Source organism: Ambystoma mexicanum, chromosome 10, assembly GCF_040938575.1.
Source record: "Ambystoma mexicanum isolate Mex_15411 chromosome 10, UKY_AmexF1_1, whole genome shotgun sequence".
NCBI lineage: Eukaryota > Metazoa > Chordata > Amphibia > Caudata > Ambystomatidae > Ambystoma > Ambystoma mexicanum.
This window is the reverse complement of record NC_090932.1, coordinates 647,503,909-647,530,271: the sequence shown is the minus strand read 5'-3', so window position 1 is coordinate 647,530,271 and position 26,363 is coordinate 647,503,909. Positions and strand designations below refer to the sequence as shown.

The 26,363-nt window shown below is 46.4% G+C and overlaps 1 protein-coding gene across 6 annotated transcripts in view; it reads left to right on the top strand.

The window, feature by feature from the left end:
* Positions 1 to 26,363, top strand: part of LOC138491615 (ubiquitin carboxyl-terminal hydrolase 48-like) — a 1,427,336-nt gene that overhangs the window by 714,311 nt on the left and 686,662 nt on the right. For all 6 annotated transcript variants that reach the window (XM_069618241.1, XM_069618240.1, XM_069618239.1 and 3 more), the window contains one exon: positions 1,566 to 1,703. In XM_069618241.1, coding sequence (XP_069474342.1) covers positions 1,566 to 1,703 — 138 coding nt within the window. The remainder of the gene's footprint in view (positions 1 to 1,565; positions 1,704 to 26,363) is intronic.

Here is a 26,363-nt window from a genome sequence, read left to right as displayed (position 1 = left end):
GGAAGTCAGCAAGGGAGAGGAGGAGAAAAAACAGAAGCAAAGTGAAAGGTTTTGAGGTGCTTCCGGAACCGAAGATGATTCTCCTCAAGTTTCAGGGGGGCAGGGAGGCTGTTCCAGAGGGAGGCCCCAGCCGAAGAAAGAGATCTACCACCAACACGTTGCTTGGAGAAGCAACTGACCCTGAGGGAGTTTGAGGCAGAAGAGAGAAGAGCTTGAGAAGGAAGGTATTTAGGAAGAGAGAGTTGAAGGTATTGAGGCCCTATGCCCGAGAAGGCCTTGTGGACAATGCTGAGGGTTTTGAACTTAATCCTTGCGGGCACTGGGAGGCAGTTCAGAGTTTCAGTCCTGGAGAGATACCATTCCTGGTCTTGAGGCCAAGGACAAGTCTCGCATTACTGTTCTGGATAAGTTGCAGAGGGCGGAGAGTATAGTCCAGCCTAGAGAGAACCAGAGCTCTGGAGACAGTGAGCTTCTGGGGGAAGGAGAGGAAATGAAGAATACCTCTGAGGAGGTGCAGCTGATAGTGTGACTTCCTAGAGACGTCAGAGATGTGGGGAGAGAAGGAGAGTGTAGAGTCGAAGATGACCCCAAGGTTTTTAGCCTTGCAGGTGGGAGCAGAAAGAGGGCCAAGAGAGGCCGGCCAGAGAGCTACAGGAAAGGAGGGAGCGGGTATGCCGAAGAGGAGAATCTCAGTCTTACTAGCATTAAGGCAGAGGTCATTGGCGGCACACCACTCCTGGATAGCAGACAGACAGTCAGAGATGAGGGAAGTAGAGGAGGAGGCCGAGGGTAGTCTGAAGATGAGCTGGGTGTCATCCACATAGCACTGAAAGTTGGGGCAGAGAGCGGCGATGCGGTGGGCCAGGAGTGCCAGGTATTGGTTGAACAGCCAGGGAGAGAGGTTAGACCCATGGGGGACACCACAGGTAGAGAAAAAGATAGCAGAGAGGAAGGACCCAAGTTGGACCTGGGAGGGTCAGTCAGAGAGGAAAGAGGTCAGCCACGCCAGAGCCTGATCAGTGATACCCAGGTTATCACGGAGACAGTTGAGCAGAATGGCATGATTGACAGCGTCAAAGGCAGAAGAGAGATCAAGCAGGATGAGGACGTAAGGGGTGTTAGAGAGCAGGTATTCACGGATGTTCAGGAGGACAGTTTTTTCTGGCGGCTTTGAAGCCAGACTGATGGTCATGAAGACAACACTGCAGCAAGCACTCAACCCTATGATCTATTTTACCGGCTGTGTATATGGACCAAATTCTATAGCTATGCATTTTTATTTCCCTGCATGTGCCTCATGTTGAGTTGTAATGTCTCGAGACCTGAAGATCAATTTGGCACTCTCCAAACTGTCAACCTTTTTTTTCATTTAGCATAAAACAAAGATGGTTGCTGCTTACTTAAGATGCAAGGAGTTTAACAGAAAATGGCTGGCTAAGCTTTCTGTATGTAGCTCGGAGTTTATGCAAGCTGACATGCCTTGAGTGGGAGGAATGCAGCCTATGGAATATGTGAACTGTGTTGAGTAATGTTTCACGCATCAAATGGTTATGTCGCACATCCAGGTGTTCAGTTCAACACTGGTCAACCTCATGGAGTGCAGTGAATGTAACCAAAAAGACGGACTTCAGACGGGATGTAACATTGTGACTTTGCCATTGGTCGTGTCCACCGGAAGGGAAACAGCCGAACCCTTGACTGTGGTAAGACCCTGATTTATTTATTCTCTACTGCATTGTATGTTTCAGATGGCTGTCCTGTCTTCAAAATCTGGCCTTTCTTCTATAATAGAGTGGGAAAAGAAAGATGGTGGGAGAACGCTTACATAACAATGATACCAAATAATAAAGACACGGAACGAGAATACTGTGAATTACATACTTGACCACCTTTCGAGAACATATCAGTCATTTGCAGGTGCAACAGGAATTTACAGTGAATAATTAAAGAGCCAACAATGTGAGAAATACTCTACTCTTCTACTGAGAACCAACAAAATAAGAAATAGCTTGTTCTAACGGCGAGTGCCCTCTTAGAGTTTATAATACGCTCATATTTGGTGCCCCTTCCCTCACACTGATGGCACATCTTTAGCCTTTGAGTATTTTATTTATTTTGCATTTTTAAAGTGCTCACACAGCCCGGGGGCATCGAGGCGCTGTTACATAATGTTTTGTTGTTGTCTTAGTTGCATATTTATAACGCATTTTAATTTAAATACCCAGAGGTTTCTAAGTGCAGACGTAGGGAATGGGATCGAACCTGTGTTGCTTTGGGTCGTCTGGGGATCGAACCTGTTATTTGCTGTCGTATTGCTTCCAAGGTGCGCATGTTGCCACTGAGCTATCCTCCCGGGACGGCTCAGATAAGGAGGAAGGACTGAGATAGGAGGAAGCGTATCGGCGCATAAATAAAGCGACTTGGAATCATGTGTGGTCAGAATCACACCTTGCCTCACACACTTTCACCAAAATGCCTGGAGTAGCGGAAGTGACATGACATCACAGGCCACGGACCTCCCCGATGACATCACAGGAAGTTGTGTCATTTGACCCCCGCCCGAATGACATCACAGGAAGAGGTGGGACACGACCTTTCACTGCAACCTCAAAAGGTTGATGCAATGCACAACAAGGCATTTAAATTCAGTGGTGGACACAAGCAGATTTTGCACGACGGCCCCTCAATTGGTGCATTATATTCGAGCACATGAACATTTGAATTAATTGCGCTAAACGTTAAAAGCACGCGTAGAGGTGCATGAAATATGAACATTCACATGTTAAAGCAGCTGCGAGATGAAGAAGAAAGAACCTATTTGTTCTAAAATCGGTGGCACGAGATGCATGAGTGAATAAACAATACTAGCATTAAAAATACGAACTTTAACATTTCAAAGCAGCTGAAGGATGAAAAAGAAAACATCTTTTTGTTTTAAATTCGGTGCAGCACGGCCGCCCGAGATGCATGAGTGAACAAACCATACGAGCATTAAAATACCTTGCGGTGCAGCAAAACGCGCCCTATGAGGTGCGTGAAACAACAAGAACATTTAAATACCTCGCAGTACTCGTAACAGAACAATTCAGTAAATCGAGGACTACTGCCTCATCTTCCCCTGGTACATGGGCGTAGGAAATGGGGAGGGGACGGGGATAAATCCCCCCCACAATTGTAGGCAGGGGGATACAATATGATTTATCCCCCCCCCACAATTTGGAGCAAGGGAAAGAAGGGCTATTTATTTTCCAATTGTGGCGCAGAGCATTTTTTTTTTAGAAATGTGCCTTTATTATTCCAAATGCTTCAAATATATACAGACACTGCTTACCTTCCAATGAAGGCTCAGTAAGGTCATTGGGCCTCATTATGAGGTTGGAGGTAGCCTTCCCCATAATAAGGGCATGACCACCCCCAAACTCGGGTCCAGCTCTGGGTCCCGTGAAAAGGGAATTACCGGGCCATTTCGACCTTGGAGGGTCCAGTAATTTCCCTTTCACGGGACCAGGAGTCAGTACGTCGCCATTCCCATTTGAGCCCTCATAGGGCTCAATGGGAACGGGGAGGATGGTAGCAGCGGTATGGTTCCTGATGGTACCGTTGTTACCATCCTGTTCTGCTTGTGGTGCTGCTCGGCACGCCTGTTCTGACCAGGCGTGCAGAGCGGCACCCGCGAGCAGAACTTCGTAATGGGGCGGCATGGTAACAACGGCGCTGGTAGCACTACCGGCGCCATTGTTGCCTTACCGCCACAGACGTAATAAGGCCCATTGTCTCATTAATCTGCAGTACATCTTTTTGAAGATCATGAACAGGTTTTAGTGTTAAATCCACAAAATATCATTTGCCTTGTATAGTGCAGAGTTAAAAACAAGTATTTATATACACATAAAATATATGTGACTGTGTAATGTATTAAATTATTTGTAATAAAATATTACTATGCAAACTGTCACCTTCTAATAAATAGAGTTTAGCAGAGAATTCATCTATTGAAGTTTCCTTCTCCAACTAGGAAAAATATTGAATCATTATTTGCTCATGGGATAGTATAGCTAGACATTGGGCCAGATTATCAAAAAGCAGCGCAAATGAAAGGAGCGCAGCAAATGCACTCATTTCATTTTTACTGCTTTCAGAATTGGTCAGATCACCTTATTTGCAAAGTGGGGTGGGTTGATGCGTCAAGAACCTTGAATGACTGGAGTCTGTGCATGTGTGCTTCATGGGTGTGCTTTGTTTTGTACACTACATGCTTATTGTTTCTGGATGGGCGGGTCCAGTGTTTGTGTTGTTGGGGTTTGTGAGTTGGTTTGAGAGCAATTTGAGGTTTTGGGTGTTTAACAGGATGGATCACTAGCCATTTGGGCATGGGTGGTAAGTGTGTGGTGATGGAGGGTGGTAGAGAAAAGGACGTGGTTAGTAGGATGTTGGATGGTCTCTGGATACTATGCAGCTATGCATTGGCGTGAGGTTGGAATTGGAGTGGTGGGACGAGACTACAATGAAGGAAATTGATCAGTATGGTAGAATTTATTATGCAGGGGACTGTTAGCTGTCACTGGGGTGGGACATTTTCTAGAGGGGCTGGGTGTTGTCAAGGGGTTATTGGGTTTCCAGAGTCCTCTTGATCCATTATGCAGATTTGTGTGCGTGTTTCTTGAAACATCGGTCTGAAAATTGCAGAGTGTTCGGTTGTAGGTGTTCTCACGGTTCTGTACCTCAGGGCTAGAGTTTCAATGTCTTTGTGGATGTGGTTTTTGGCATTGTATGGGGGTTTAGGAGCCTGCCCATGGTTTGGACATTGTGTGGCGTTGAAATGGCCTGCCCATGAGGGTGATCATTGTATAGTTGTTGTTAATCTGTTTTTATCTTGGCACATTGAGTAACCACGTTGTAAGCCATTTCCAGAATATTAGGTGGTCTTCTGTCGTCTTCATTTCCTTTGGGATCGAGTTCCATATTTTGACTAAGAGAATGGAGAAAGCAGTTTCTCTGAGTTTAGTTTTCTCATAGTGTCTTGTTTCTATTTGGAGGTTGGTACTATAACTTAAAGATTTTCTGGGTTGGTATTGGGTGATTTTTGCTTGGGGGAATTTCGTTCCTTGTCTGTGTAGTGATCTATTGGCAATGCAGAGGGATTTGAAGTTGATTTGTTTCTTGACTGGTAGCCAATGTAGAATTTTCAGGGCTGAGGTGATCTCGTCTATTTAGTCTCAGGAGTAGTCTTGCAGCTGTGCTTTAGATGTGCTGTAGTTTTTTGGTGAGGTGTTTGGGCATTCCTAGGTAAAGGCTATTTGCATTGTCTATTCTTGATAATACCAATGAGACAATAGCGAGGTACAGTGTGGGAAGAAGGTGTAAGGGAGGAAACCTCTTATTAGTAGAAGACATTAGAATTATTTGTTTGCTATTGCTTTGACCTGTGGTTCCCGGGTGAGACCACTGTCCATGAGTATTCCCAGGTTTTATGTCACGGTTGGCGATTCAGGTTGTGTTCCCATACATGAGAGACATGTGAGAAATGTCTGTGTTAATGTGTTGTTGTGTGGGGAGGGCATTGTCAGGGTCGTTGTTGGTAGTCATCTTGAAAATGAGTTGGTTGTCGGCGGCGTAGTAGTAAGATGCCAGGCCATGATTTTGTATGAGCTTCATTGGGGGGGGCATGTAGGTATTGACAAAATGTGGAGAGCTTCTGGATCTTTGTCGTATGCCACAGGTGAGGTATTTTTGTGTTTGATGTGAGTGGAGGGTGGTAGGTTCTTTTGGTTCTGTTGGTGAGGAAAGATTTCAGCAATTGAAGTGCTGTGTTTTGAATGCCTGCTTCATCCAGTCTTTTGAGTAATGTGTGTTTGCTTGTATCAAAGGCAATCAATATGACCAGAAGTATGAGGGCAGATTGGGTGTTGTTGTCGGCATTCCTCTTTAGGTTTTCCCATATGTAGAGGAGTGCTGATTCAGTTCCTCTCATGGGTCTGAAACCAACCTGGGATTGGTCAAGTAGTCTTTTGGATTCCACTTGGTTGAGCAGTTATTTGTACAAGTGGTTCTCCAAGATTTTTGCTGGATAGAGTAGGCTTGATATAGGTCTTTAGTTCTCGGGTCATCTGTTTTTCCGGCCTGATTTTTTAAAGAATGATTTAATATTGGCCGTTTTTGGATAATTTTGATAGTATTCCAGTGTTTAAGGATAGGTTCATTAGTTGTCAGATGTAAAGGGCTGGTGTTTTAGGGGTGAGTAGCTGTTTGTAGATATCCAGTGGGCATGGGTCACTTGGGGATCCGGCCCTATTGGTTTCTTTCAGTAGGTTGCTGAAGGTTTTCTCGCTAATTGGTTTGAATTGGGTGAATGTTGCGCTGGTTATTGGGGATCTGGTTTCTGGGAGGGTTTTGTTATTTGTCCTACTGGATGACTCTATGGCTTGCTGAATTGAGTGTATTTTTGTTGTAAGGTGGTCTGCAATACTGTCACATAACTTTTGCGAGGGTACAGTGTTGTTACTGAATGAGGTTGGGTTGCCTTTTGGGGGTTTGTCGCCGAGTGGATTCTTGGAGCGTAATGAGCTTTCTTGCCTTTGAACACTGCCGATCTGTATGGATACATTTGCCGATCTGTATGGATACAAAGCACAGCCGCAAGACTATTCCAGAGACTAAATGGTCTTTTTTTGGTCCAGTTGCTTGTAGTTTGTCATGTCTTTTTCCAGTTTATGGGCTATTTTCTTGAGTTTTCAAATTTCTTCTCTGAACCACATAGCCACTGCTTTCTTTTGGTGTGGGTTTGAACGTTTCCAAAGGTGCCAATAGGTCTAATCTATCTGTGATCCAGGTGTGAAGGTTCTTTTCAACAGCGTCTGGTGTTGTTTTATGTAGTTGAGAGGAATCGGGTTTGGTGGTTTCTATTAGATGGGTTAGAGTTTCTAGATTAAGGATTTTCCATTTTCTTTTGTTTGTCATCAGTTGCTTTATGTTTGTTGGTATAAAATGGGTTGGTGTTCTAACTGTGAATGGGATCATATGATGGTCCCTCCAGATGATTGGTACCAGTAGGGCGGTAGTGGATAGGGTGTGTCCAGCTCTGTGGGTGGATCCGTTCACCATTTGTTTGAGATGGAGAATTTCCAGGAGTGCACTGATGGAGTTAGTTGTAGTTCAGTTTCTCTTTCAAACACTATGTAGAAATCTCACAAATGATGATTTTGTCATGATTTACAGCTAGGCTGGCTATGGCATCAGTGAATTTTGGGGCGAAGTTAGGTTTGTAGGTGGGCAGTTTCTAGATAAGAAGGAAGAGTAGGTTGGATTGTTCGCTGAGTTTGCGGTTGACTAGGAGTGATTTGCAGTTTTCTATGTCTGTTGAAGGTAAATATGTTGAGCTCAGTTTTTGAGTGCCCCGGCAATTCTTCCTCCTCATCTGCTTTCTCTGTTAGATTGTATTTGTTTATAATTGCAGGGTATGGCTTCAGGAGCGAATACTTTATAGTTGTCTGTTTCTGTGAGGAAGGGGGCGTCCATGCCACATTCGCTAAAGAGGTCGGACATTTCCATTTGGTGTTTTGCCATAGATTGTATGTTGAGCAGGCTGCAGTGTAGCATGTGTGCTTTGGAGAACTCATTGTTGGATGCTTTTTCTGGCGATCCAGTGGAGGTGAGGTGTGTTAGTTGTGTGTACCCGTTTGGTGGGGTTGGTTGTTTCTTGGTGTTTGTCTAGATCCTCTGTGCCTTTGTTGAGGAGTTCCAGGGGCTGTCACACTTACAATAAAAAAAATCATGACAGAGTGAGAAAGGACCCTGTCATGACTTGTGCCTCCTCCGTGCTCCTTTTTCCAAAGGCAATTTAAATGCCCTGAAACTCCTTATTATTTGCTCAAATGTGCAAAGGGTGCGGGGAGGGGAGGGGCATTTGAATGAGTGCATCTAGGTTGCACTCATTGAGATGAATTGAACTTCTCCTTTTCTTGGCTCAAATGAGGAGATGCGCTAGCACATCTCACTTGCCCCAAAAATGTTTTGAGAATCTGACGCATTGAAGTTTTCCAATGACCCACCCATGGCCTTGCGCCACCAATAAATAAAACTATTGCATTAGAATACAGTTATGGAGAAATTGCATATGAGGGAGACACAACGTTAGTAGGTTATTTGCCCATCCATTGACTGCCTATGGCCATACTAATCTCTTATGACCATTTCCACCCAGTTCCGGCCCATCCCCATCTCAAACGACCTCCTCAGGGGAACTCTTTGAGCTTTCTTTAATCAAGACTTACCATAAAAACGTTGCCCTTTAAGTGCCTGCCAATGTTCTTTTAAAGCAATGTTTGGAGAGTTAATTACTTAATTGAAACATTCAACTTGTGTAATAAACCAAATCTGCCTTCAGCCACTCGATTTATCAGCACTATGCATGTCCTTCATTGAAATCCTACGAAAACCAAGCATTGGCAAAGCCAACAATTCTGCCATCTGTATAAGTATTTGGCATTTGTCAAGCAATGCTTTTAGATGCGCAGGTCATCACACAATTGTGCACCTGCTGCCATCAATGGCCAGTTAAAACCACTAGAACAATGCCTGACAAGTGCCTTTCCCATGCCTACACAAAGGCCCACATTGTTGTCATTGTCAGTGCTTGTTATTAATTTTGTATGAAAGTTGGCAAAGCTGAACTCATTTCTTTTCGATTAATTAGGTACATTAAAAGGACATGCATTCTGATATGTGGTCAACATTAAGAAACTCCTTTAATTGTAAAGTATGAAGCAGGACAGCATATGCCTAAATACGCTTTAGCAATAAACATGCCAGAACTGCATAGGCAGCTGTGCCCATCATTGTGTATATACCCCATGCAGCACTGCACATACACACCACTGCACACCCACACCAAACAGCACTGAGTATACACCCAATGCAGCACTGTGCATACACACTACCCAATTGCACTGTAGGCCTCCACCCAACCATGCACATACACATCACTACCCTGCACCGCACCACACCTCATTCCAAAACAGAACTTCAAATTGCCCGCAGCATAGTAATATACACACTTCACCGCACTGTCCATACAGTGTCAGAGCACTGCATTGCACACTCCTGTTGCCCCAGCACCACACATACATCTGACTGCACCACACACATACAGCCCCCTAGAGAATATGTAAGTACAGTGCTATCCAAGCATACTGAATGCTGGACTTACTCTGCTGGTGTTCATAATGCTATCTTGCTCTACTGTGAAAACTACACATCATTTAATGTGACATCACTGTGCTAGTTCGGCATATTTGATTCTGCCATTGCATATGATAACATGGCATATTAGTATCTAGCCTTTTTGTGCTAAGTAGATATAATGGAACCTTGCATTAACATCATAATTGAGTGAAACCAAATCTTGCACTGCTATTCTAAACGGGCATAATATAGCCAGGAGCCTCTTTGCCTCCTAACTGGAAATCGTGGACACTGGCTGTACTATGCAAATTTTGCATAGACTCGATAATCGATTGAGTACCCGGGCATTGGATGGTAGTTGTGCGAGAGCCTGATGTTTGGAAGGCAATACCTGGTGATGGTATGAGTACCTTGTATTTTGATAATGAAACTTTCAAATTATAAGTACTTGGGCGTTAGATTGTGTTACTTGGTATAAGGGTGCAATATATGGTGCATGGTGTGAGTACAAGAGCACATCATGCCCATACCTGACAAATTGTGGTACTTGCTGGGCCTATGATGGAAATAGCTGGTAATTAGCATGGGTACCTGAAGATTAACACCAATGCAAATACAATGCTTTTAAGTCAGGCTAACACTATTTGCTTTGTCAGTGCTTGTTCTAAGTGGAGTCTAAAATGCTGCAATAGGAATGGTAATAGTCAAATGAGCAATTGGATCTATACATCTTTTTTGGACATTATCCATACCGCACTCTCCCTCTTAAATGCTCCATGTTAGGAAAGATTTCGTAATTGTAGGTAATTTTCCTTCCATGTGGCAACCCCTAAACTTTTTGCTGTTGTTTTTCACCTTGTTCTTGACTTTGCCAGAGAAGTGCAGCCTTCTGCCGCACTCCTCTGGGCTTTCGCTCCTTTCTTACGGGGAAACTGACATGCCCTTAAGACAGTCAGTACCGGGGAACGCTGTTTCCCGTAGTTTCTTTTATCATGTTGCAGCTTTCGTGCAACATGACACAAGAGGGCACTGTAAGCTAAGTTGGGTCTCTAGCCTTCTACAGGCCCTAGATACTCGTTTAGGATTGTATCTGATCGGTGCAAGTGATTCAGGGACGGGAATGGTGGCAGCGATCATTTCTTGTGTTTTGAGCTCCTTTTGGCGTTCTAAGCGTGTTTTTCGCGCTTAACCCAAAATGGTGGCCTGGCTCCCAAAATGGCCAGACCACGAGGCTCCTTTGTCCTGTCCGCTGACCGTCTTGCTCCCTTCACCTTCCCCAGGTCGAGCCGACCCGGGGCCTTCCTTATTTGGGCATGTACTTTCCCGCGAAACACGGATGCTTTCGCGGGCTTCTACATGTCTTGTGTGTGCCTCCAGGATGTGGGCTGGGATGTCTGGTCCCAATACACATCCTGGGTGCCAGAGAGTCTAGGGTGGTGTGAATGCCTGGGACCACCGTGGTCCGTGATTGGTCCACGAATGGTGTGAGTGTTGATGAGCGGATCTCCCATTGGGTCCCCTCCGTTTTGGCGCGAAGGGAACCGTGGATAAGAGGGGGCTGGAAACACCACTACATGTCGATCTCCTGAGTTCTCACGAACGAAGGAATACAGGAGCCAAGTATCCTGCAACCAAGAGGCTGGACCGAGAAATCGCTGGTGACCCGCTGAAGGACTTCTCCTCTGCACTGCTGTCGCCTTGTGAAACCCTTTTCACCTTTGATCGAACCAGAAGGCCTGTACTGGTACTTTGACCCTTGGAATAGCGGGAACAGCTATTCTCGCCATCTTCACCATCTCCTGCCAGTAAGCCTTCGGAAGCGTCTCTGGGCCATCCAGTTGACTTACCAGCTTACACGGGAGTCTTGCTCTGTAACCGCCGCCAGGTTGTGTAGTATTTCGAGTCCTTGTCACTCTCACACGCTTCGTACACTTGGCGTTCCCAGGTCTGAAGTGAGTAGTGTACATTTGGCTCAGATACACACAGCCGCTCCGTTGCCCTGCTGTGGTAACAAACTGTGCGGGTTTCTTCGATTGGGACGTCTTTTTACTCATCACGACGACGAGGCGTTCCCTGCTCTTCTGAACCTGCCAGCTACTGAAACGGACGCGGAGAAGCCTGGGTCTGCTTGCATCGGGGACCGGTGAGTAGCATAGCTAGGATCTGGTCGCCCTCCTGCAGGAGCCCATTGCTTTTCCCTGCTGTGTCAAACAGCACCCTTTTCCGTACTCGCGCTCTGCTTCTGCCCACTGTGGAGGCTGCGCTTGAGTCGCAGAACTTGTTCTTCTTCTTTTGTGCACTAAACTGAACTGCCTGATTTCCCTCGAAGAGCTTCTCCTTTTGCCCGTTGGCACCAGCGCGTGCAGGTATTTTTGAGCACAAGGCTCCACTCTTCGCAGGGCTCGGACTTCCATCTAGTTAGGTGCCTCTGAAGGCGAACTGGGTCTAAACATTATTGCGCACTGCCTGTTTTCCCTCCCTTTTAGGTGGACTACACATTTTGTGCATATAACGCTTGAGACTTGTATTTGTATATATATTGTGTTGATATGGTATGTGTTGATTTACTATCGTTATATTGTGATTTTCTTGCTACGGTCATTGTTTTAAAGGCCTTGAAATAAATGTGTATATATTTTTAATATAACAACTGTTTGGAGTAGTTTGTAAGTGATCTTGCTTTGTGTGCTCATTGCGGGCTTTCAGTCACCCTCACCCCTCTTGAGACCTAGTCTTGACCGCCGCGATCGCTACCTTGATTGGTCTGGCTCGTCCAGAGGTTACCCTGTTCCAAGTAATTAGGTTGGACTTCTGAACTTCTGCGCCACCAGGACAGAGTTCAGAAATCCGTCTTAACAAATTGGTGTACAGCGGTGGGATACGACTGAAGGTATCCAGTGTTGCGCACGAACTAAGGCATTTCAGGTTATTCCAACCAGGACACGTAGTGAATTGTTGTAGTATAACTTTAAAAAGGCCATAGTCCTATCTAACAGTATGGAAACAAATACCTTGTTAACTTTAAATGCTTCCAAATCAGAAACATTGAAAAAGATGTGTGCGGACAGAGGTGTTTCCTCTCAAGGCACGAAATTGGAAATGATCCAAAGAATCGTGGCGTGGCAAGAAGCGCAGCTTGACGCTATAACTTCTGAGGACCGTGCGGAAGGAGGTGGGGCTGCGCTCACTGGTAGAACTGACGGTTCTGCCGCTGCACTGATCCATCGCGACCACGAGGACAGGGAGGACGAGATGTCTAATGTTTCCTCTGCCAGTGCTGATGGGGAGGCTATGCTTGAATTCAAGAAGCAAGAGCTGCGGTTTAGGCAGCAGGAGCTTGAATTCAGCATAGCCAAACTAAAAATCGAACAGGCAGAAAAACAAAAAGACAGGGATCACCAGTTGGAACTGGCCAAGCTTCAGGTTGCAAATGGGTCCAAGGGTCCTGGACATGGGTCTGGGGCCTCCACCCATCCACGGTTTCCAAAAGATCTGCTAAGTGTGTATGAGGAAAGGAATGACATTATGGACTGGCTGAATGCGTTTGAGTATGCATGCGAAGTTCAACAAGTTGACAATGCTGATAAGATTGCCTGGTTACTCAGCAGACTGCCCCATTCTGGCTGTAGTGCCATTATGGAAATGTCGAAGGCTGAGCGAGCTGATTTCGCAATGTTAAAGCAAACTCTCATTTTAAAGTTTGGGAAGACTCCGGCCCAATATTTGAAACGTTTCAGAGAGTATAAGAAAAAGGAAGGTGGTACTTGGGTATCTTATGTCACTGAGTCCTTGAAAAACTTAACTGGCTGGGTCGAAGGTTATAAGGTTTCTACCTTCGAAGGCATGATAAATCTTGTCATGCTGGATCACATTTTTGCTTCTTCTTCCCCGGAGCTTAAGCAGCATTTGGCCGATTCGAAGGAGATAGATCCTAAGAAGCTGGCCATTTCAGCCGACTTATGGATGTCACATCGAGTGTCCCATAAGGACAAAACTCATCCTGGTAAGCATGAGGAAGGGAAAAAGTCCAAAGATATGGAGGGTGGAGAATCTGATAAATCTTCTTCTCATAAGGGCCACAAAAAGAAAAATAAGGGTAAGACACAAGAGAACTCACGGGGTAGTGGCGGTCAGCCTCCGAAATAGAACTCTGGTTACAGTAAGCCTCCCTATGTAAACAGACCCAATGGATCTTGTTTTGCTTGTGGAGCAACTGACCACGTGAAGGGGGATCCCCGTTGTTCGGGTTAAACCTTTGGGGGTCCACTCCGCTAATCTGGCCTTCTCCTCCTACGAGGAAGAAGAGATTACAGGAGCATCCTTCTCCTCAGACTCATTTCCCAGCGGGATAGAGGCTGAGGTAGTTTTAGTTTCCCTGGGTTCCTGGGAGCCTAAAGTCGCAGAGGCTTATGCTAGGATTCCGGATAATACCAAGCACTACTTTAAAGACAGTGTGCTGATCAATGGAGTAGATACTCCAGCTCTTAGGGATAGTGGGTGCAGTCGCACTGTAGTGGATTCTACCTTGGTAGACTCAGAGGAAGTTGCCAGAGCTACTCTGATGCCCACTAAGTTGGCTGACGGCCCACTCCGTATGTTCCCAGTAATACCTGTAAATCTTACTTTAAATGGTACAGCAGTCAGAATTCCAGTGAGCATTCAGATAAACGTCCCGGGAAAGGTCTTGTTAGGTAATGATCTCAGAGCTTTAGGGCTCGTAGGAGACATTGCCGAAAGACCCTACAAACGGTCTCAAGCACGGGCAGCATTGGCCAAGACCAATACGCTGCCCCAGCCGAAGGGGAAACCCAAGGCGAAAGGAGTCGACAAGTCAAGATGAGGGAAAGAGAATATTCCCCCGAGCTCGCCTACCACTGCGGTGGAGGAAGTTGGTCAATCGCCCGGGCCTAACGAGGAGGTGGCGATGCCTGAAGTATTTGACCCCAACGATCATCCTGAACTAAAAGACTTGTTAGTTGAAGGAGGTCCCGATAGGGACGAATTCAGTAAAGGCCAACGTGAGTGCCCATCTCTGGAAGGCCTAAGGAGACAGGCCTGCTCCCAGCTTGAGGGTGAACCTCCTGGGACGCATAGGATTTATTGGGAAGGTGGACTCCTGTATAGTAAGCCCACAGAGTCTACAGAAGGAGACCGTAGGAGGTTGGTGGTTCCCCTTGCTGTTAGGCCCTTCCTCCTGCAGTTGGCGCATGAAGTTCCCCTTGCTGGTCACCTTGGTATGAAGAGGACCAAGCAAAGGTTATCCATGCACTTCTACTGGCCCAAGATGGGGTGCAAGTAGAAAGTCACTGCAGGAGTGGTGCCTCCTGCCAGTTGTCTGGTAAGGTTGGCGCGACAATCCAAGCTCCGTTGGTACCGCTCCCAGTTGTGGGGGTACCATTTGAAAGGGTAGGGATCGACATCGTTGGTCCCCTTGACCCGCAAACATCCTCGGGCAATAGGTTTATCCTGTAGCTGGTCGACCATGCAACCAGATATCATGAGGCCATCCCATTGAAAACTGTAACTGCCAAGTCAGTTGCAAAAGCTTTACTTGGCATATTTACTAGGGTTGGCTTCCCTAACGAAGTTGTGTCGGATCGTGGCAGCAACTTTATGTCGAAGTATATGCAGGCTATGTGGAAAGAATGTGGGGTCACCTACAAGTTCTCTTCTGCATACCACCCCCAGACCATTGGTCTGGTGGAACGTTTCAACAGAACGTTAAAGAGCATGATTGGGGCTCTGGAGGAACCTCAGAGAAGAAAATGGGATCTTCTTTTACCATGCTTACTGTTTGCCTACCGAGAGGTACCACAGGAGGGTTTTGGCTTCAGCCCCTTCGAACTTCTGTTTGGTCATCCCGTACGGGGACCCTTAGCCATCGTCAAAGAGGGATGGGAGATGCCCACTCCCCCTGTTACTACCAACGTAGTTGATTATGTGCTAGGGCTCAGAAAACGGATGGTACTTCTGATGGGCTTGGCTAGTGATAAATTGAAGGCAGGACAAGCGCTGGTGAAACATTGGTACGACCAGAAAGATTCCCTCATCAACTTTACACCTGGTCAGCAAGTCCTGATCATGAATCCCATAAGGCCTCGAGCTTTACAGGACAAGTGGTCAGGCCCTTACACAGTGGTGGAGCCCCTGGGTGAGGTTAACTATTTAGTGGACCTTGGAAGGCCTGGACAGGCTCCAAAAGTGTTTCACGTGAATAGGCTGAAGGCTTTCGTCCCAAGAGTCGAAATCGCAGCACTGCTACTGGCCTCAGATGTTGAGGAAGAGGAGTCTGAACCTCTCCCCGACCTGTTCCAAAGCGGTCCTTCAGATAGCTCCTTTGAGGGTGTCCGAGTGGCCCCTCACCTGACTTCTGATCAGCAGGCTGAGGTGAAAAGTTTGCTTAGGCAGTTTTCCCCCCTGTTTTCACAGTCGCCTGGTTTGACACCTTGGTGCAAACATAACATTGACACAGGAGACAGTGTACCTACCAAAAGTAGGGGATACAGGATGTCAGACAAAGTACGGTCTTATATTAAGACCGAGGTCAACAAGATGTTAGACCTTGGGGTGATTGAACCCTCTAGTAGTCTTTGGTCCAGCCTTGTGGTTTTGGTTCCAAAGGCAGGCACTTCTGAATTGAGGTTCTGCGTGGATTACAGGGCTCTGAATGCTGTCACCTTGCCTCGAACCGATGAGCTGGTGGATACTTTGGGTGCCTCCAAGTACCTCAGCACGTTTGACCTCACTGCTGGCTATTGGCAAATAGCTTTAGCAGAACATGCCAAGGAGAAGACAGCATTTTCTACTCCAGACGGCCTTTACCAATTCCGGGTAATGCTGTTCGGGTTGAAGAATGCACCTGCCACTTTCCAGAGGCTTGTGAATCATGTGTTGAATGGGTTGGACGAATTCTGTCTTGCATATCTGGACGATATAGCAGTTTTCAGTGCCACCTGGGAAGACCATGTGAAACACCTCGGGATTGTGCTCCAGGCTCTTCAGAAAGCACACCTGACCATAAAGGCTAGTAAATGCCAGATTGGACAAGGCTCAGTGGTTTACCTTGGACATGAAGTAGGTGGAGGGAGGATACAGCCTCTTCCCAGTAAAGTACAAGCAGTACAAGACTGGCCTACCCCCACTACGCAAACCCAAGTGAGAGCCTTCTTAGGACTCACGGGGTATTACCGCAATTTTGTGGCAGACTATGGCACCATAGCTGCCCCTCTGACTGCCCTCACAACTCCGAAGAAACCCAAGAAGGTAACTTGGACCGACGAGTGTGAGAAGGCCTTCAATGGCTTAAAAGACTCCTTGTGCCAGGCCCCTGTCCTCAGGGCCCCTGATTATCAAAGACCTTTTATCGTGCAGACGGACGCCTCTGACACCGGGATAGGAGCTGTACTATCACAAGTAGATGAGAAGGGTAAGGAACACCCTATTGGTTTTATTAGCCGCCAGCTTAAGGACAGAGAGCTCAGATGGTCCACGGTAGAGAAAGAATGTTTCTCTGTTGTGTGGGCCCTAAGGAAGCTGAGGCCCTACCTCTATGGGACCCACTTCACTGTGCAAACTGACCATAAGCCCTTAAAGTGGCTAATGAACATGAAGGGGGAGAATCCAAAGTTGCTTAGGTGGTCCATAAGCCTACAAGGCTTCAACTTCACTATTGAGCATAGGCCAGGTGTCCAACATAGCAATGCTGATGGGTTGTCCAGAATGTTTACCCGACCTGAACAAGAGACTCATCCAGGTGTGGATTAGTTCCCCCTGTCCATAGTCTGGGAGGGGCGAGTGTTAGGAAAGATTTCGTAATTGTAGGTAATTTTCCTTCCATGTGGCAACCCCTAAACTTTTTGCTGTTGTTTTTCACCTTGTTCTTGACTTTGCCAGAGAATTGCAGCCTTCTGCCGCACTCCTCTGGGCTTTCGCTCCTTTCTTACGGGGAAACTGACATGCCTTTAAGACAGTCAGTACCGGGGAACGCTGTTTCCCGTAGTTTCTTTTATCATTTTGCGGCTTTCGTGCAACATGACACAAGAGGGCACTGTAAGCTAAGTTACAGCTCTCTTGGGTCTCTAGCCTTCTACAGGCCCTAGATACTCGTTTAGGATTGTATCTGATCGGTGCAAGTGATTCAGGGACGGGAATGGTGGCAGCGATCGTTTCTTGTGTTTTGAGCTCCTTTTGGCGTTCTAAGCGCATTTCTTGCACTTAACCCAAAATGGTGGCCTGGCTCCCAAAATGGCCAGACCACGAGGCTCCTTTGTCCTGTCTGCTGACCGTCTTGCTCCCTTCACCTTCCCCAGGTCGAGCCGACCCGGGGCCTTCCTTATTTGGGCATGTACTTTCCCGCGAAACACGGATGCTTTCGTGGGCTTCTACATGTCTTGTGTGTGCCTCCTGGATGTGGGCTGGGATGTCTGGTCCCAATACACATCCTGGGTGCCAGAGAGTCTAGGGTGGTGTGAATGCCTGGGACCACCGTGGTCCGTGATTGGTCCACGAATGGTGTGAGTGTTGATGAGCGGATCTCCCATTGGGTCCCCTCCGTTTTGGCGCGAAGGGAACCGTGGATAAGAGGGGGCTGGAAACACCACTTCCATGTCGATCTCCTGAGTTCTCACGAACGAAGGAATACAGGAGCCAAGTATCCTGCAACCAAGATGCTGGACCGAGGAATCGCTGGTGACCCGCTGAAGGACTTCTCCTCTGCACTGCTGTCGCCTTGTGAAACCCTTTTCACCTTTGATCGAACCAGAAGGCCTGTACTGGTACTTCGACCCTTGGAATAGCGGGAACAGCTATTCTCGGCATCTTCACCATCTCCGGCCAGTAAGCCTTCGGAAGCGTCTCTGGGCCATCCAGTTGACTGACCAGCTTACACGGGAGTCTTGCTCTGTAACCGCCGCCAGGTTGTGTAGTATTTCGAGTCCTTGTCACTCTCACACGCTTCGTACACTTGGCGTTCCCAGGTCTGAAGTGAGTAGTGTACATTTGGTTCAGATACACACGGCCGCTCCGTTGCCCTGCTGTGGTAACAAACTGTGCGGGTTTCTTCGATTGGGACGTCTTTTTACTCATCACGACGACGAGGCGTTCCCTGCTCTTCTGAACCTGCCAGCTACTGAAACGGATGCGGAGAAGCCTGGGTCTGCTTGCATCGGGGACCGGTGAGTAGCATAGCTAGGATCTGGTCGCCCTCCTGCAGGAGCCCATTGCTTTTCCCCGCTGTGTCAAACAGCACCCTTTTCCGTATCCGCGCTCTGCTTCTGCCCACTGTGGAGGCTGCGCTTGAGTCGCGGAACTTGTTCTTCTTCTTTTGTGCACTAAACTGAACTGCCTGATTTTCCTCGAAGAGCTTCTCCTTTTGCCCGTTGGCACCAGCGCGTGCAGGTACTTTTGAGCACAAGGCTCCACTCTTTGCAGGGCTCGGACTTCCATCTAGTTAGGTGCCTCTGAAGGCGAACTGGGTCTAAGCATTATTGCGCACTGCCTGTTTTCCCTCCCTTTTAGGTGGACTACACATTTAGTGCATATAACGCTTGAGACTTGTATTTGTATATATATTGTGTTGATATGGTATGTGTTGGTTTACTATCGTTATATTGTGATTTTCTCGCTACGGTCATTGTTTTAAAGGCCTTGAAATAAATGTGTATATATTTTTAATATAACAACTGTTTGGAGAAGTTTGTAAGTGATCTTGCTTTGTGTGCTCATTGCGGGCTTTCAGTCACCCTCACCCCTCTTGAGACCTAGTCTTCACCGCCGCGATCGCTACCTTGATTGGTCTGGCTCGTCCAGAGGTTACCCTGTTCCAAGTAATTAGGTTGGCCTTCTGAACTTCTGCGCCACCAGGACAGAGTTCAGAAATCCGTCTTAACACTCCACCTTTCTGATCATCTTTTTTCCACCACCCTCACACTAATTTGTTAGCAACTATCCTACTGTCCACTACTCCCTTCTTTCACTCTCCCCGAGTCCCCCTTCTGAACTCTTCCATTCCACTCTTACACTAATCAGGGAGAAGCTCTGAAATGATTGTTAAGTATCTAGAAATCAAATATGTTTTCCTCTCTACACAATTGACAACCTCAAGCATCTACAAGTATTCTTCAGGAGAAATCTTCCCAGACAAAGACTGTTCTTTGCACAGGAGAAGCTACCGCACCTCCTCTTAACTGTTCCAGTTTCTTCCTGTCAGTCTGCGAGAAGCGTTAGTGTTTTGCAACAACTGAAAACCTGACTGTGTTCAAGTACATCTCAGAAAAGACTGAATCATATTACTCTGCAATAGACATAAAGATATCATGAATCTGGTAGAAATACAAGCAATAGAAACATAATTTGCTTTGGATTCTAAAGGATGCAAAGATGCAAAAAATTACAAAACATCAAAGTCTCGTTACAACAGTTACATTTTTGAGAGCTTCAAAAAATGAATAGTACTTTGTTTGGTTAACGTATCTGCTGTAAGATCTCAAATATTTGAAGGTTAGTTTTAATAGTCCACAAATACATTATTTCAAACACATTTTTGCTGAAAATGTGTTTATAATGAGCTTTAAGTATTGTGCTTTTGATGAGAAATCTGCAACTCATGGAGGTGTGATTGTATTTTTAAAACGGTCATTATTTGTTTTTCTTTTTTTGAAATAAATCTAAGAACAAATAACACATATATTTAAAGGGCTTTAAGGATTGTCGCTCGGCTGTCTGGCGGTTTGGGTTGGGTTATGTTGTGTCTGTAGCGAAGTCCCAAAGGTGTCCCCTGTCCACCCCCAGATTTTGTGTGTATCCTACGACCCTGGCCTGGTAGTCAATCTTTGCAAACAACTTAAGCAATGACCAAACCCCCGAGCCCCAGACTGATGAGCAAACCCAAAAGTTGAACAAGAGAAGCCACCAATGAAACCACGACACTGCAGCATATCCCGACAGCCCAAAGCACATCAAGGGAAGACAAAATCCCACCAGTGCCCTAACCGCAGCTCAGTGCGAGATGGCGCCCGCACAACGACCGAACAGGGCACACAAAGAGAAACCAGCATTTGCCCTAACGGCTCCCCTCTTCCCCCACTGCATGGATACCATCCGGGTACAAAAGAGAATCCAACATTTGAAAGAACACCCCCACCACCCCGTGGCACAGTAGCTGAACAGGGGACACGAAAGGAAACCCGCATTTTTGTAAGAACACCCAACCCCACGGCACGACGACTGACAGAGAATACAAAGTTAAAATAACATCAGAAGAAATACAATTTGAGCGCAAAATATACAATTAGAAGGCAAAATTTTAGTCCCCCCACTGCAGCTCAGCAACCGCACAGGGACACATGGAGGGAGGGCAAACGGCCAAGTGCCCCGTCAATGAACCACGTACAAAATGGCTACAAGCGACCTTGCTCATTCTCCGGTGAGCCGTAGCCTGTCAAACCTTGCGGGTCTGGGAACAGCGAAAACTCACCTCGCAGTAGCGGGCATCAGCTTCTGATTAAATTTGAGACGTGGCAGCAAACAATCTCTGTCCACGATCCACAAGATGAGACTTCAGGCGGGGAGCTGTAAATGAGAATGAGCCAGGCAGCCCCCCGCCTTATTTCCAGTCCCTGGAGTCAGGGCAGCCCAGCCCCCACACCACCAGAATAAAAAAAAAAGATTGCATTTAAACTTTGCATCACGCCGAGGTGGGACCTGGCGGATGGTGCCTGGCTGTCTGCTGGGACTTCGGGGCCTATGGGACATTGCTTAGCAACAATGAGATTAAAACCTCCAGCTCCCACCCCTGATGCCAAGGCAGGCATAATGGAGTTTGCTTCTTGTTTTAAATAGTTTGTTTTCAATAGGAGTATGGGTCCCCTGTTGAAAACCACAGTCTTTTTTTTTTAAACGCAGGCTCCATTGCAGGTGTTGCAAGATAGATGCTAGAGGTAGCGGTTGCGACCACAGCGCTTGCACTTGCTACCCCTGGCTGCCCCCAAAATGACATCCATTCTTCTGCTCTCCCTCTTCTAACTCTGTTGATTTTCTGAGATTTTAACGTCCCGAATATCACGCTGACAACCACATTCAAAGCATGCTTTTCGCACTGACCATGATGAATGAACCATAAGCAAATTGTGATCTCCCCCACGCACAACAAATGCAAACCTAGACTTACAGGTTGATTATAATTGTGCCGGTAATTCCAGCGGGATACCAGAAAACTGCCTATTTCCACCTCTGAAATCCCGGTATTGCCGGGATATTCCAGGTGGCGGAAAGGGCAGTCAATCCCCATTCTATGGAATCCCATGGAGGGGATTGCCGGTATTTCTTGCACCAGTAATACCGGTGCTGGAAATATCAGCTGTTTTTTGCCAGTGGGTACCTGAGTTATATCCAGCTCTTGGCTGCCGAGGGGACCTGGTTTAGCAGTTTGGGCTGGGTTGCTCCCATTGGTGGCAGTACCTGACTGATTTGCATATGTTTGGACCCCTTTGTCAATGGTGCATACAGGCTAAATAATGGTGGTGTGGAAAGTTGCCCAGAGCAGTGCCAGTGGTTCAGATTTATTCAAAACCTTCCACCTGTCACATGTTTAGTTATAACATATCTTGCAACTGCAGTTGAATTGTCTGCAATGCATTGAATATCTATGTTAGCATTCCACAAGATTGCAATGACAGGATTGTAATCATTGGTGTACTTGGATTCTTAATCATATTTAATGTTGTATGTGTTTTTGGGAGATTTGGCTTTCACACTGTCTAACAGAAGACATGAATATATTTACTTGACCTTCGGTACAAACTGGTCTAGGGAATCCAAAACAACATTTGGTGGAGAATTTTCCTTTGTTTCTGTATCGACGTTGGTAGTATTTGCAACACGTATGTCATTGGAAATGTAAGATTTGTTTCTGTAGGTCATTTATGTCTTCTGAAGGGATGTTACAGGTAATGTACTTTTCAGTACATTGTAAAATAGTGTCATCAGTGTCATGGTCAAGTTTGATTGCATTTTATATCCACAAAAGAATGCAAATGTGTGGTGCGGCTCTGGATTCTTTTCTTCTTCAAAAAAAGTGTTCCACTTCTCCAAGTGGAAGGCAATTTTTATTAACGATGAAGTTTAACATAGAAATAAAATGAAGGTGAAAATATCTTGAAATATTTACAGTCTAGAGAACAGTTATTCTGTGCTTTTTATGTCTATTCATTCTTTATTTTAGTTTGCAACGTGTAAGAAGTCATGTAAGTCATCCCATGGATATTCTGCACAACTGAGTGCAACAAACCATGTGGAGGCCCAGGTTGCTTAACATGCAGCATATGTAAGCATGGCATTGGAACAAGTATTATCTTGTGCCATGCATATTTGCCAAGAGATGTGTAATACTGGACTTAAACACTTCATCTTTGTTTTTTTATCTTTTTAAGTAGTTCACTAGCTGCCATGTTTGTAATTTGGGTTCCAGTTCTTAGTGTGTGTGCAACTCCGTAACATAGAGTTGCTAGTTCACTTTCAAACAAAAGATGGAAAATGTATTCAATATGTTGACAATATTTTGGATCGATCTTCAGAACGATATTCTGATGCACTGCTTTTCATGGGTTTTTCATTGTGTCTTCATCACTTTCATGTAGAGAAGAGTAGTGGAAAGCAACATGCTTCTAAACTTTCTTTTCCATATACTCATTGGAGACTCTTCGGCTTGATGCATTGTTATGTTTCTAATGCATCTTACATGGTGTCTCTGGAATGTAGTGGGTGAATTGTGTACTGGTCAAGAATGTTGTCTGTAGCGCTAGGGTCAACATGTTCAAATTGACCAGTTTGTGTCATATCTTAATATATTTGTGTTTTTTGTAATTGTATTCTATAATTGTCTTTGTAGTTTTCATTGTTTTGTTTGAGATACTCTATGGCTTCTTAAACTTCATTTAAGTGAACTAATTGCTGCCCAAAAATGTTTAATCTTTTGTTGGGACACCAATAACTAGTACAATTAAAGATTCATGTACTGGTCTTCATACTCCTATTTTTTCAACATTTTAACTGAGGTATTACGGTAAATATACTACCGTGTTACAAATACCTTTAAGTATTTCTGATGGAGGCAATTTGGCAGTCTTATTATACTCCTATCATAACTTGGAATAGATGTACTGTTTGAATTATAACGCTCTCATCTGGATAACGTTGTTTGAGTGCATTTGGAAGTGGAAATATTATTATTGATAGCTCTAAATTGCATTTGGTTATCATCAAGTTTATTATTGCAGATGTGCAAAGTATTAAGTGGTTGGTTATTTTTTTTGTTATTCTCCGCTGTTAGATACAAAGCCAATTGGAACCATTGTGATTTCCCACTGTCTTCAATCTTCTAGGACATAGCTACTGTTTTTGTACTTTGTAGAAAGATCTGTGACAACAGACACATACTTTGGCTGGAATTTCAGCAGAAGTGGTTTGAAATGTTGCTGCTTGTTTTATGGATGTGTTTGAAAGTTGGGTAGTGGTTGAACGTTGTTGATAACTATTTTCTAAGTTACTGGTGTTTTGTACTCATAGTTCAGTTCCCGAATATTTACTTTGCATGTCTCTATTTGTAGCAGCACTTCTTGTGCTATTCCAGTTAAGAGGCTGTCATTTAGTTTTTGTAATTCTATGTTAAGGGCGGTCACAATTCGTCTCTTACCTTCTTCTTGAAGGTGCTGCTGCGAAGGTAACGGAGGCCCATCCCAGAAGCTACCTTGTTGTTGATGGAAACACCAACCCAGGTGACTTAGGGGAGAGTGAGTCCCTTGGAAAAAGCCTGAAGCGAAAACCCCTGGACACCGCTGGATAGAAACTGGTGTTCACTGGTCGCAAAAACGTCATAGGTCGTCAGGACTGCAAGTAGAATTGTGTCCAGACTGAGGAAATACAAATGATAAGAAGAAGGACTGAAAAGAACAAGGAAGGTAACAGGGGGGAACAGCGGGAGAGAGTAGGCGTCAACAGGAGGTGGCTGGGGCAGCACGAGGAAGATGGAGCAGCAAGGAGCAACAGGAGGAGCTGGAGGAAGCAGGAGCAACAGGAGGAGCAGGAGGAAGCAGGAGCAATTGGAGAAGCAGGAGACAGCAGGAGCAACAGGAGACAGTAAAGCGAACCGGGCAGAGGATCACCATCCATGGCCTTGCGACATACCCGGCATGGTGGGTGTCCAGTCATTTGGTCTAATTAAAACTGGTTGAATGACATTTGGTCGACGCAATTTGGTCGAAAACTAAATGGTCGAATGTTTTTTTAATTATATATTTATTTTTTGGGTTTTCGTTTAAAAAAAAAGGTGGTTGGGGGGGACCCCTGCAAAAAAAAAAAGGAGTGAAAATAAAAAAAAACAAAAAATTCGACCATTTGGTTTTCGACCAAATTGGTTCGACCATTTGTCTGGTCGACCAATTTTTTTCGACCAAATATCTGGTAACCGGCATGGTGTAAACACTGATTAAATAGTGTGTGAGTGTGGAGCATCTAGGACGCGAGGCACAAGCGTGGCTCGGTGTGCCCGCCAAGTTTGGGAAGGGAGCTGCACCTCTCGCCAAGACAAAGTAGGCCCTCTGCTCAGCACGGCTCTGCAGCGCAGCAACTCCTTCCCCAGGGTTCCCACGGACATGGGTTCATTGCATTCAGGTTCTGGCATGCCGGATGCCTCTATGGCTAAGCCGACGGTCCCAGGCACTCTGGGGGCAGGCCTGAGGCCTTCCAGGCTACCAGCTCCCAAGCTGACGGGCTCAGGGGCCCTACCAGACTGTCCTCCGAAGGGCCATCAGGTTTGCCCTCCTCTTCGAGCCCAAGAGGTACGGAATCATCGAGTGCCACCTCCAAGAGTTTGTCCTCATCCTGATCCAGCACAGCTCCCTGCACAGATGCTGAGGGTGTCCAGCCGGTTCCATGTGTTTATATCCCCGCAAAAATATCGCCATATTTTTGCGGCGATATTGACCCATGATCCCTGCGGGGGACACCCCTGCATTATTTTAAAATGTGCGGGAGACACCCCCACAAACCCCGCTACCACAAAATATCCTCCCCAAAAATATTTCTTATGGCGAGGCAAACGGCCATATGTATGGCAATGTTTTTGGGGGGGATATTTTGTAGGGATACCGTCCAGCCTACCAGAGCTCGCTCCGAGGCCGCGAGTAAGGGCGTTTCGACTACCAGCCAGCCAGCTGAGGGCTTAGTGCCTACCAGAGTGTTCTCAGAGGTTGGTGCCTCTGCTTCGGGTGCAAAACCCAAGCTGTATTCTCCCTTGTCTGTGCCCTCTCTGTGCTCAGGGTCTTCGCACCCTCCCGCCCAGGGCGTGGCGCAATAAGTTAAAATGTCGGAGAGGCACCTGGCGAGGCCTTTTGGGTCAGCAGCCATCTTGGATTCAACTCAGGGCCTGCCAGTGCTTTCACCCATCGAATGGACTTTGCGGGATGATCCCAGCCCCCTTCCCTTGGGAAGCGGCAGCGGATCCTACTGTACATGCTTCTGGTTTCCACAGGGATATGTCTACCCATCACAGCCGTACGGTTACATGCCCCAAGCACCTCAGCACTTTCACTAGGAGTGGAGGCCTAGTGCCTCAGAAGGCTGAGCCCCAGTGGATTCAGCAGTAGCGCTGATTGCTTCTTTGAGCGCTTCCTCTTCCTCATGCATTCCCGGCAGATCCTGAAGTATATCATTAAGGAGGTCATCCGGCAGGTGGCGCCTCCCCGGCCCCATGCTCTGGGTACTCCTCCCATGCTGCCACTGCTCCCGATTCCATTTCCAGTGCTGGTCCTAATCCTGGTCCAGGCTCTACCGGTTGTCCATACCCTTCCACCTCCTCCTGTACCACCAACAACTCCCCTTCAACAGCCGTTGGACCTGTCCTGGGCTCGGGACCTGTGGGGGACTTCATGGGGTTATTTCCACTCCCCCTCCTCTGCCCCTGCCGCCAAAAAGCAGTGACGTCAAGGCCGGGGAACACAGCTCACTGGTGGGATGGGGGCGTTTGGCTCTTTTCCAGGATTCCTGGAAACGTCTTTTTAGAAAACCGTGGATCCTATCCATAGACTGCACGAGCTTCAGTCTTCCTCTTCTTTAGCCTCTGCCATCCTCTCCTACTCTTCGTCATATCGGGACCCCGGCTCTTTTCCCAGAGGTCATTTTGCATTTGG